We start from the raw sequence: 13,446 nt of genomic DNA on the forward strand, positions 1-13,446 counted from the left end.
TGTTAAAATGAATGAAACTAAATTTAGTTAGCTGGAAAGATAGGCAAAGGTTACAAATTGGAAGACAGAAATGGAGATGTTTAGATGTGGTCTTTGGTTATAAAATGAAAGTTTGATCCTCATCTATATGATCCATGCTGTAAGACTTTTGAAGTCATTTTCAAATAACTACAAATGTTAAATCAGAACACATCACTTGGATGTAAAGTAGAAAAAAAAAAATGCCTCTTAGTTCAATTCAAGGAGAGTTAGCTGGTATTCACAGTTGTATACTATTTCAGAAAAGAAAAATAGGGATTTGGGAACCTCATTTGCTCTTAGATTCTTCAAAATATGTTTTCACGTATGCACTATACATCAGTGATTTGAAAGTGTAAGGGCAATTCACAGAATCACCTAATTCCCTCTCAGTTTTCTCCCAGGTTTATGTGTTGGGAACATTGCAATTATATGATATATAATATCCTTTTTTTAACCATGTTTGGTACCATGTCGTAAAAGTAATATGAAGCTATAACCTTCCAATTGAAATACTGTATAACCTACCATTATAGATTTTCTGAACTAAGGTAAATGCTTCACTAACATTCAAGGGTAGATATGATGCACATAAAAGGATCTGCACTGTAAGATCATTGAGGAATAAATGAAAATCACATGTACATTGATAAACATGCAGGTTGGCAGTTTGCCCCTTAGTTAAATTAGCTGTTATTATATGGTGGGTAGACAGTAAATATGTCTTTAAATGAGTTCTTTGTCATAAAACAACACATTAAAATAAGAACTGCAACATAAGAACAGTAATCTGTTGCTTAAGAATTGAGGGAAATAAAGAGTAGACATTTAGCTATATAGTTTACTAAAGGTTTTCATTTCATTGCATTATCTGTGAACTTTTCATTTTATACTTGGTATTCTGTGTTTCCTTCATAGATTGTTGTTTGAAAGTCGATATACTTTTTCCAAATTCTAGAAAGTTAAACTACTCTGGGGAGTACAAAATTCTTTAAAGAATTTTTTGTATGTATATATCAAAGATTAATCACTCCAGAGCTTATATTTTTACCTGTGGACATTTATCCCCATTCCAGATTAACCTTTCTCCAGTCATATGTATAACTGTTTAGAAGGCAAGAATATAGAGTCAATGATTTGAAAACAAATGTGCCCCACTCTCCATTGTACAATGATTTTCAGTAAAGATGTTTAAATGAGTAAAAAGATTATATTTCTTTGGAATTCAATTAGATAAAATAGTAACATTTTTCAGGATGTCATAAAGTTAGGCTAATTTTTCTGATAGTCATGCCTTAGGTTGATGTGGGATATGTAAGATGAAATTAGTTTTACACTGAAATCATATTTGGTGTAAATGTATAGTTACATATATTACAGTGGCCTAGCAGTGTCGACAAGTATGCTATTTTTCTTCCACAAAGAGATTTCCAGTTGCCTCAAATATTTTTCCTCTTTTGGTTTGATAAGTAGTATAGAAGGCATGTATTTGAAACTTAGAAATTGAGCTGAGACCTCAAAGCTCAGTTCAGTTAAGAGTTTCATGTCCTGGAGCGATGCTGCCACCGGAGTCAACATCATCATCACAAATGGTATTCTCGTGGAAATCAGATCACTTGATGTGGATGTGTGGGAAAGAAACCAAGTGGCTATATGACATAGTATACCACATAATAAAATCACACACCAACAGCAAGAAATTGTGTTTCCACAGCATGAAAATGATATATGGCCACCAGCTGGAAAGGAACGAAAACGTTCAATAACCAAAAATCCCAAAATTGGAGGTTTGCCTCTGATTCCTATACAGCATGAGGGGAATGCAACCCTGGCCCGGAAAAATATCGAGGTAGGTTAGGCTTTTGTTTTATATTCAATTATAGAATATATTTTCCTGTGTCATAATGTGATTAGGTCATTAATTACTTCATTGGCTTCAAAAGCACAATAATCATCACTTTGAAAAGCATGGTAATCACATACAACAAGAAAACAGTGTGAATAACCTTATACCTTTTATTTTAACGTCATTGACCACCCAATCACATATGCACAATACTACTTATTTTCTTACCTCTAAAGTAGCCAATTTTAAATATGCGTATAGAAATTCTGGTGGTAAAATCACAACTTCAAATTCATTTTAGGGCTTACTTAAAACACCCTCAGAGTAAGCCCATAGCAGAGTATGTCTGGAGCCCTGGTAACTGAACTTTCTAGTTATATAATCACATTTCAGTGCTTTGGGAACTGATGGGATGTCTCAGTTAATTTAAGGACCTACAAGATGACCCCTGAGAATAAAAAAAAAATTGGCGTCTTTCATGAAATCTACTGCTTGTTTTCCTTCTCACCTTGAGGGTTGGGAGAGCATAAGCGACATCAATCTTGACATGAACTTTGGCCTCTTCAGCAAAGAACATGGGCTGTTTACACTTAAAATTCATTAGCCACTTTGGGACCAACACATATTTCAGTGTCTTAATTGACTCCCTGAAACCAAAAAGAAATGCAGTTAGAAGGTGTTCTTATATCTTCCTTGAGCCTAAATTTGGAATTAAGTTGTTCGAATCTTTTGCTCTCCAAACAGAAATAACTTTTGAAAGACAGAAGCCATTTTGACCTAGTGATTAGATTTTTAAACTTTTTGTGCATATCCTTTCTTGAACATTTATCCCACTGTAATATTCCTTCTCTAAAAGAGAAAAGCTTCAAAAATAATGGTCCTTTGTTTACTGCTTAGACGTTCTGCCCTGATGTAATCAAAGTAAGGAATATGTCTCCAAGAAATCATGACCTCGTCAATTCTTCCATTTTATTTTTTTCTGTACCATTTTCTGTACCTCAAGTTTTTTTGTTTGTTTGTTTTGTTTTTTTTTTTTTGGTAATAAACTGCTCTGCAGAGAGTTCCTTATCTAATCAAGCATCTTAAAATTCTAAGAGTTACATTTCCCAGGAACCCAGGACAGCGGACACAGGCTGAACAGATGAAACTAACATAGGGAGAGACACGCCCTACAGTGACTATAGCTTCTTTTGACATTGCCTTCGAATCAGTTATCGAGCAAAGCAAAATATTGGGATCAAAATGCATTCACCAATATCTAGTATAGATGATGACTGACTGTATAATAATTTCTTAGCCTTATCCCAAATCCACAATTTCAGAGACAATTTTTAACATATTTAAGATAGGAAAACTGATGAACTGAAACTATGAAAGTGTTACAAGCTTTTAAAATAATTAGAATGCATTATCAATTACTGGAAAATTTCTGAGTCTTTAAAATAAACCAAGCTCTTTTGTAATAAGGTAGTTTGGTGATTTGATAAATTTGGCAAAGACATTTTTTAACTGTTCTAATGTTGGAAAAGCACAATGAAACTTACTTTATAAGACAATAATATAATTTTTTTAAAAAATTTCATATAAACCATTAAAATATTTGCATAGAATTAGATTCATATAAAAATTTTAAAAATATATTTACAAAATAACCATTTTTGACCCTTTGTTTTAAAAATGAAAAGTGAGTTAAAATATTATTAAGTAGGATATATTAATAAAAATTAGTCATAACAATGAATATATTCAAGAAGAATTACTTTTCAAAGAAGTTGTTGGCAGATTGATAAATTTTGTGGCTACGCCTGGCTTTCATTCAGTCCTATTGAAAGTCGTATGAGAATACCTTATCCAGGTAGGGAGGGCTTCATGGCGAAAGTGACTTCTAAAGTTAATTGAGGAAATTAGTCGTGAGCCAGCTGAAAATGCCAGGTTGTTGGCAGAGGAAATCGCACATGAAGACGCAAACAGAATGCTTAAGAATGCACAAACTATATATTACCTGTGGTCCTCCTGTGAGTCCCTATAAAATCATGGATCTCTTACTTTAACTCCATTGTTCTAAGCTGCTTTATCTGTAAGCATATGGGGTTAATAAATGTCACATGATTAAGTGACATTATACATGAGACTTTATTAGAATAATGACTAGCATATCTTTAACATATATTGAGACAAAATATTAAGGAACTTGGAAGATGATATGGAATACTTCGTTAGTTTTTTTCAAAATTGCTATTTTAAGAGCAATATCTGTAAAACAAAAATAATGAGCGAAGAATGATGATGCACTGAAGCAGAAAATCGTGACACAGAATCCCACCCATAAGCCCATCTTTGCTGTTGGTATCCTGAGCACAGTTTGATGTGGTAGAAAGAAGCACATTGGTTTTAGAAAGGCCAACCTGGGGTCCTCTCCCAAGCTCTCACTTGTGCGACCTTGGGCAAATTTTTTTCTTTGAGTTTCTATTTCTGCATCTGCAAGATAAAGACAATTTACTTTAAACTATGAATAATACGGAGTTTAAAGCATTTAAAGTGTTGTTGTGATGATTAAATGTATTGATATGATTATGTATTTTACAGCATGAAGATTACTACAGTGACTTTGGTAATGAAAGCCAATTAAGAGAGTTTCTAATATACTCTGTACATATTGGTCATGTTACTTTTTGGTGTCCTAAGACCTCTGTAACCATTGGCTTGCCTCTGGATTTAATGGAAAATATGAAGGCACAGGCTAAAGCCATATGAGTGATTTCCTGTGAGAACCCATTCCTTATACCATTCTCTAGCTATGATAAGTAAAAACTACTCTCTCTGCCACTAAGAGAGACAGACTCTGTTTCATATTATTATTTCCATTCAAAACATAAAAACTCCAGGGCTCTCTTAGACACAGAATGTAGGGGCCAAGTAATAACATCCATAATGCTGAAATTTGAAGTACACTACTGACATGGTTTGCATCTGTATCCCCACCCAAATCTCATGTTCAAATGTAATCCAGTGTTAGAGGTGGGGCCTGATTGGAGGTGACTGAATCATTTTAACATATTCTAATGAAACTTTGGAATTAAGCTAGATATTAAACATTTCTTCCAATAAATTTCAGAGTAGGAAAAATGTGTATAACTTAAGATGTATAATCAGAATCTTACCAGAAAATTCCAAATTTTAAAATTATTTGTACATTATATTCATGAAAATATTTTTATTCCACTTGAATTTTCTGTTATAAATTTATGTTTGGATCTACTGGAATTAAGGAAAATAGACAAGAAAATAGAACATTGTTGTATACTGGGAACTGCTTAAACTTTTCTTCATTTACTCATTCAAAAATATTTATTGATCATTTCCTATGTGTATACAAGGTTCACACTTCAGTGAACTAATTAAACAAAAGGGGGAAAAAAAAACCCAGAAATCTTGCTAGATACATCTAAGCAGGATTGAGTTAGAAGAGGTAAGTATGAAGTGAGATTAAATTTGGGTAACCCAAAAGACATCTTTGAAGTGGTATGTTGAATGCATGTTAAAATGAATTTCCATGGATTGCATTTAACAGATGTTTCTCAGCTTATGATGGGGTTACATACCAATTAACTCACCATAAGGTGAAAATACATAAAATAAAAAATACGTTAAATACAACTAACCTATGGAATGTTGTAGCTTAGCCTAGCCTAGCTTAAACGTGCTCAGAACATTTATGTTAGCCTCCAGCTGGGCAGAATCATCTGGCAACACAGCACACCATATCAGTTATTCACCCTCCTGAGTCCATGGCTGACTGGTAGCTGCAGCTCACTGCCACTGCCCAGCATCACCAGGGAATGTCCTACCATCAAAATTCAGATTTTGAAGTATGCTTTCTACTTAATGCATATTTGTTTTGCGCCATTGTAAAGTCAAAAAATCGTATCGAAGCATTGTAAGCCAGGGACTGTCTGTAGTTGATTTTGTAGCTCTAAGATTAGTATATAAATTAATGCATGCCACTTTTATCGAAGTAAAGTTAGGACCTAAGTCATAGAAATGAGCTCTTTTATAGGAAGCATCAACTTTTATGTGGATTGCACTTTCTAAACCTAAATTGTGCCAAATCTTGCTTCCCTGTGAGACATTTTATTTTATTTTTAGAGTGCAAGAGCAGAACTTGAAAGGCTGCGGCTCATTGAAAAGTGTGATAAAGAGTCCGTGGACTCGAGCTTAAAGGAGAGAGCTTCTATGGTGGCCCACTGCCTGGAGCACAAGGACGATAAACTTCGAAATCGAACCCGAAAACATCGGAGTTTCAACTGCCTGGAGGACACAGAGCCTGAAGCCCCACTCGGGCAACCAAAAGGCCATAAAGGACCAAAGACATTGAGGAAGACTGAGGACAGGAATAGCAAGGCTGCTTTGGACTCTGATCATAAGTTACCATCAAGGGTAATTGAAGAACTTAATGTGGTTCTACAGCGGTCAAGAACCCTTCCAAGAGAATTACAGGATGAGCAGATTTTGAAGTAGCAAATACAATGAATTGCTCCCCAGATTATTTTTTTAATTATTGTATGCAATCTTTATGTGTAAATCTGAAACTGAACTATAAGATAATTCATAAGAATTTGCCTATTGATAGGCAAATTTGTCTATCTATACTTAGGCATTTAAGGAGCATTTAAAAATATGTATATATGTGATTAAGTGTAAGAATAACTTTATTTTGGTCTGAACAAAGCTTGTAAAGTTCCATTGTATTAACTTTGTGTAAGAAGACAATGGGTTACTTAGGTGGTCAGCCCTTTTAAAGTAGTTATCTGTTAAGTGGTATAATTTATGAGCAGAAATCTCAAACTGTACTGTATTGTATAAAATGCTGTGTTTAAATGAAGTCTAAGAAACTATCTGTAACATATTTTGCACTTTGAGAAACCTTGTATATTGAATTACCATATGTTTTTAGGTTTACAGAGGGTCTACCTTAGGGAAAAGAAGGGAAGTAAATTGAAAAAGGGGGGAGAATGTATTGTAGTGGTTGCCTAAAAACACTGGAGCTTTTAAAAGAAGCAAGGAGTTAAATGTCCTGCAAAACAAGGAAGTGAGCTAAGATTCATTCAAGTTCACTAATGACCAGAACTTGTCAATGAGAAGCCACTTGTTAAGAAAAAAGTCCGGTGTTTATTTCCCAAGAGTAATATTCGGCCAACAGATGTAAATAATAGCACTAGCCACTCTTATTAATATTTATAGTGTTAGAAAATCAGCCACATTATAGATTCACTACGTTTGAGCTCATTGTTGGTGGCTGCTAAGAGGAAACTTACACTGCATTGGAGAGGTTGTGTACACAGGATCTGGCCTGGATGCTGATTTCACTGTCGTTGTATGCAAGCATTTTTTTTTTTTTTTTTTTAGAATTTCTGACTATACTTTTGGTACGAACAAAATTCATCACCACAAGGTCCTGTTGTTCTGTTTGATTTTTACAATTTTTATTATTATTTTAAGTAAGATTATAATGTTTTTCTTTGAATTCTCAGAAATAACTGGAAGAATACAATATTATGGCCATTATGGAGCCGGGGGTAGTTGGTGGTTTACTGTACATTTGGGGCTACTTGTTCACATTTAATCTAGGTGTTTTTTGTTTTTTGTTTTGTTTTGTTTTGTTTTAAATAAAGGAGTGGTCTCTTCCCTGTACTTGTGAATAAGGACAAAGCCCTATTTTTGTTTCCACATAAAGATCAGCTACTGAATTGGTGATTTCCCTGACAGACAATACTATCTAATCATAGTTCATGTTAGGGGAAGCATTTTTTATCAGTTTCTTTAAAATTGGATTATGTTTGCTGAGTTTTGATATTTAACATTATTTTATGTAGCTAAGCCTTTTTTTTTTTTTTTTTTTTTTTTAGCATTTCTTTTTTATTCTTCAATCTATATACACAGGCCCATACTTCAGTCAATCCAATCATAGTACAGTGATGTGGTAGTAAATGCTATGAATTTCTTCATTGTAAAATATAGATCATTTGTATTTTGGGGTGATAAAATAGTTCACCATCGGTATGAGATATTTATTCTTTAAATCAAAGTAAATTAGAATTTTTAAAAAGCACAAAACTGCAGGACAGTTTATGAAATAGGTGGCACTATTAGGGAATCTTTCTTTAAAGCAAGAAATCATGTTATTTAGAAAGAAAAACTAATCTTAAACATACTATTTCTAATAAATATTTATATTTTTATGAAATAAAAGGTATGTGGAAATTAATGTTTGGTGATGTTGGACAGTGGAAAAGTATCTAGAGTTTTTACCTGCCTTATCTGAATTTTTCTTGAAACTTGAGCTTAAACTCTAATAGCTGTTTCCCTTTCTATTCTGAACAATTGTCTCCATTTTTCAAGTTTAAGATAAGGGCTAATGATGACATCTCATTTATTTTGAGTAAACATTAAAATTGTTTTACAAGTCTACTAGAATGTGACTTTATTATTTTCAGAACTTGAAGGTTGTTATTGTGAAATAGATCAAGTAGATTAGCTTTCTTTCCTTTTAAAAAAATTTGAATTTAATATGTACTTCAAACTAGTCGTATTGTTTTTCCAAACAGGTCAATATAAGTAGCTTTGTTTATTTAAAGGCCCACTTGCTGAGAACCAGGCACAATTACAGGCTCTGTGGCCTGTATTGATGAGGCTGCTGACCAGCCACATCCCTACAAGATGCATAGTACCACCCCTGGTTTATGGGCATCTCTACCAGCCTTGCCATATCGCGAGAAGGCCAAGGGCCTGGGACAAGTGTCTGGCACCTCAGCAGTGCCACTTGGTCATTCATGAGCAGCCCCTCATGTTCAGGAACAGTGCCTGACACCCAGGCCACTTCAGCTGCATCCACTGTAGGAAGGAGCTGACTGGGGAGGCCCATGAGCTGAAGGGTGAACTCTACTGCCTGCCCTGCATTTACAAGATGCTGTCCCTATTTTTAGGGACTGCAGCCAGCCCATCAAGGGTCACATAGTGAATACACTGGGCAAACAGTGGTGGTATGCAGAGCTTTTTGCCCTGAGTGTGAGAAGCCATTCCTGGGGCTCTGGCACTATGAGAAGAAGGGCCTAGCCTACTTTGAGATCCACTACAGCCAGCTCTTTGGAACATCTGCTGCAGCTGCAGCCATGAAGTCAAGGGTGACATGGTGTTGGTCCTCAACAAGGCCTGATGTGTGTGAACTGCTTCTCCTGCTCCACCTGCAAGAGCAGGCTCACTCTGAAGATCAACTTTGTGGAGTTTAACATGAAGCCCGTGTGTAAAAGGTGCTAGAACTTCCTACTGGAGCTGAAGAAGAGGCTGAAGAAGTCATTGGAACTCACATCTCGCTAGGCCCAGCCCAAGTCTGGGGACCTCAACTCTGAAGGCTCTCTTGCCTGGCCCTTCGCTCCCTCCCTTTCTTCTCCCAGAGGACCCCTCCCTTCTCCCTCTCCAGCTCACTGCCTTCTCACAGCCACCTCCCACTTCTATTGTCTGCTCTTGGACTCCTCATCTCCCTTTACCTGCTTCTTGTCCTCCCCTTGTCTCCTTCCTCATCATCTCCACCCTTTCTATTATCTTATCTCTGCCTTCCCCAATGTCTTTTCTCTCCTTTGCAGTGGCTCCTCTCCTTCCTTCTGTGCAGAGGCAGGGACCCAAGAGGTGGGGAGCCTGTGAAGGGCCTGGGCCCATGCCCTGTGACTGCATCTACCTCTGTCCATGGGCTTCAGCCTGCAGAACTCCAGAGATAGCAAACCAGGGTCTGGGGGCACCAGGGCTCCTATCCTGACCTGTCCCTCCCCACAGAGGACCAGGATGCACATATTCCTGTGGGACCCTCCACCCCAGAGTGTACCCACAGCCAGGGCAGCCCACCTGAGCTGCAGGATTAGGGCTACGCTTCAATCTCACCATTCACTTAACCAAGTAGTATCCCTGGGCCCAAACTGGGCCAACAAATCCTGCCACACCATTCACTACCTGCAGGGACAGGAGTCCACTTCCATCAAGAGGACTTTCTGAAATCCCAGCTTGGCCCCTGCCTCTGGCTAGGCCACTGTGGTTCTCCCCTCTCCCAGCCCAGAAGCTGTGTTGAGACTTTGGGTGTGGCTGGGAACAGGAGGTGATAGGGTCAGAGGTGGCTTATTGAGCAGACCTGATGTTGGAACTCAGGCTTGCAATAATGAAGGCTTAGTCACTGGGGGAAAAAAAAAAAAAAAGTGCTCAAAGGCACTCTGAATTTTATTTCTGTAGTGCTAACATTAATTAGACATGGTTTTTAAGTAGTTGATTTCTAAACAAATCATTACCTGATGATTCATCAAAGTGTCACTGAGAACTCCAAACCAAGCAAAAATAATTGAAGCAAAAATATGACTTATGAACATAACTATATTAGCTGCTGAATTGCATTATTTTTAATTCAAAAACTGTAATGCAAAAGCAATTTTTAAAATGCATCAAATTTATTCAAACAGGTTGTAGCATGCAGATATTTGCATCTTTTTAAAGTTTCAATAATCACTTTAGGAAGAAGATTAAAACTTTCACCATCTCAACAAAATTTGCACAAAGGCTTACATATTCTTCCTTACTCAAATGAACTTGTAATCAACCCCCAAACTCATTTGGCTTGCCTCACAAATGCCAGTAAGTTAAGGAGGTGGAACAAGGAAGGCAACTTTCTTTTGGAAAGCCAGCAAACCAAGAAGATGGATGACTAGTGTTCTAAAGTACCATTTTAAGTCAGTACAAATTTCAAGCTGTTTTTATGTTTAAGGTAGCAGGAAGAGGAAGGGGTTGGGATCAAGAGGTGACCACAACTGCAGAGATTTGGGAACTAGTGAAGAGTTTGAAGCGGCTGGAGCTGCTTCGTCCATAGTCAGATCACAATACTTCTGTAAATCTTTATTATTATTATTATTATTATTATACTTTAAGTTCTAGGGTACATGTGCACAACATGCAAGTTTGTTACATAGGTATACATGTGTCATGTTGTACCCATTAACTTGTCATTTACATTAAGTATTTCTCCTAATCCTATCCCTCCCCCGGGCTCTCCCGACAGGCCCTGGTGTGTGACGTTCCCCGCCCTGTATCCATGTGTTCTTGTTATTCAATTCCCACCTATGAGTGAGAACATGTGGTGTTTGCTTCTGCAAATCTTTAACAAAACATAGCTGTTTACATACTTTAATTGCAGAGTTAGTTAAGAAAACTACATGACTGTTTTCTTTGAATTTTTTCTCAGTGCTCTAAAATTAACCTACGAACAGGAATGGGTAAAGACCTCTTATACAAAAAATGGAGTTAGTTATGTTAGTTTTTCTACTGTTTCACTGTTACCAATTAGTTAAGACAGAATTATTTGTGAAATGTGACCATTTTTCTGTCATGTGTACGATCATCACACTGATTTCTAATGATCAGGAAATGCAAAGCACAGAAATGAACCAGGTAACTAAAGTTTATGCTTTTAAGTTGTATAATTATTTTAACAGTCTTTTATTTAAAATGTTATAAATTACATTGTATTCCCCCTTCTCTGCCACGGCCACTATATGCTGAATGTAAAGGTTTTAATAATTGAGCTACCTCTGCAGATTTAACCCTTTTTATGAGTCAAAGTTCAGAGCCCAAATGTCCTCATCTGAGAAGCAGGAATGTTAATTAACTTGTTGACTTTTTTCAACAACTATTTTATACACACATACACATAAATTATGAGCCAGGTATAGGAAATTGATACATATATAGTAGCAGACCAGAGGTACAATAAATGTTAGTTATTAATGTATTAGTCCTCCTAGCTCTCATTTGATCTGAATTGACCCTAATGGTTTTCAGAACTGCTTCTAGCAGGCAGATCAAGATGATGAAATAGAAGGCTCTTCCAGTTGTCCTTCACGAAAGAACACCAACCTAATAACAACTCTCTACACAGAAAACAAACTTCATATGAACCAAAAATCAGATGAGCTCTCACAGTACCTGGTTTTAACTTCGTATCACTGAAAGAGGCACTGAAGTGGTAAGAAAAACTGCCTTGAATCAACACAATGCTTCCCCAAACTCCTAGCAGCAGCAGCATGCTGCATTGAGGAAACATTTTAGAACAGTGGACTGGGCAAAAATTTCTTGAGTCATATCCCCACAAGCACAGGCAACCAAAGCAAAAATGGACAAATGGGATCACATCAGGTTAAAAGTTTCTGCATAGCAAAGAGAACAACCAACAAAGTGAAGAAACAATCCAGAGAATGGCAAAAAGAAAAAAAAAAAAAATTTGCAAACTATCCATCTGTCAAGGGATTAATAACCAGAATAAATAAGAAGCTCAACAGCTCTATAGGAAAAAAAATCTCATAATTTGATTAAAAGTTGCCAAAAGATTTGAATAGACATTTCTTAAAAGAAGACAAACAAATGGGAAACAGGAAGATGAAAAGGTGCTCAACATAAATTGTCAGAAAAATGTAAATCAAAAGTACAATCAGAAATCATCTCACCTAAGTGAAAATTGTTTATACCCTCAAAACAGGCAATCATAAATACTGGTGAGATTGTGGAGAAAAGGGAACCTTCTTGGTGGGAATGTAAGTACAATTACTATGGAGAACAATTGGAGGTTCCTCAAGAAACTAAAAGTAGAACTACCATATGATCCAGAATCCCACTGCTGGATATGTACCCCAAAGAAAGGAAATCGGTATATCTAAGAGATAGCAGCACTCCCGTGTTTGTTGCAGCACTATCCACAATAACCAAAATATGGAAGCAACCTAAGTCTCCATCAACACATGAATCGATAAAGAAAATGTGGTACTTCTACACAATGGAGTGCAATTCATCCATAAAAAAGAATGAGATTCTGTTATTTGTAACATGTATGGAACTGGAGGTCAATATTCTAAGTGAAATGAGCCAGGCTCAGAAAGACGAACACCACCTGTTATTTATTTGTGTGATCTAAAAACAAAACAATGGAATTCATTGAGATAAAGTGCAGAAGGATGGCAACCAGGGCTGGGAAGAGTCGTGGGATGGGGGTTGGGGGCAAGATAAGAATGGTTAATGGATACAAAAGAATAAAAAGAATCAATGAGACCTAGCATTTGATAGCACAACAGGAATAGGGTGCCTATAATCAGTTTAATTGTACATTTTAAAATAACTAAAAGAGTATAACTGGATTGTTTAACACAAAATATAAATACTTGAGGGAATGGATAACCCATTTTTCATGAAGTAACTAGTCGACATTGCATCCCTGTATCAAAACATCTCATGTACCCCATAAGTGTATACACCTACTATGTACCCGTAAAGATTAAAATAAAATTCTTTAAAAAAAAATTAAAAAGCTGCTTCTAGCAATTTTTTCTTTATCCTTTAAAGCATATGTTATGCACTAATAAAGCAGATTACCACAAGTTATGGGCTGAGATGTCTTCTCCCAAAAATCGTATGTTGAAATCCTAATTCCTAGGACCTTAGAATGTAACAATATTTGGAGGTAGGTCCTTCACAGAGGTGATTGAGTCAAAATGAAGTTATTA

At 36.2% G+C, this 13,446-nt stretch overlaps 1 protein-coding gene and 1 pseudogene across 6 annotated transcripts in view; both read left to right on the forward strand.

The window, feature by feature from the left end:
- Positions 1-13,446, forward strand: part of ARAP2 (ArfGAP with RhoGAP domain, ankyrin repeat and PH domain 2) — a 239,471-nt gene that overhangs the window by 171,988 nt on the left and 54,037 nt on the right. For 5 of the 6 annotated variants that reach the window (XM_008017680.3, XM_008017677.3, XM_008017682.3 and 2 more), the window contains 2 exons: positions 1,733-1,867; positions 6,011-8,332. In XM_008017680.3, the coding sequence (XP_008015871.3) occupies positions 1,733-1,867; positions 6,011-6,382 (507 nt within the window). In that variant the 3' untranslated portion in view covers positions 6,383-8,332. Of the gene's footprint in view, positions 1-1,732; positions 1,868-6,010; positions 8,333-13,446 lie in introns of those variants that run through there. The other variant, XR_005243943.2, reaches the window with a different exon arrangement.
- On the forward strand, positions 8,434-13,194 carry LOC103246231 (LIM and senescent cell antigen-like-containing domain protein 2 pseudogene; annotated as a pseudogene).

Source organism: Chlorocebus sabaeus, chromosome 27, assembly GCF_047675955.1.
Source record: "Chlorocebus sabaeus isolate Y175 chromosome 27, mChlSab1.0.hap1, whole genome shotgun sequence".
In the NCBI taxonomy this organism is placed as follows: Eukaryota; Metazoa; Chordata; class Mammalia; order Primates; family Cercopithecidae; genus Chlorocebus; species Chlorocebus sabaeus.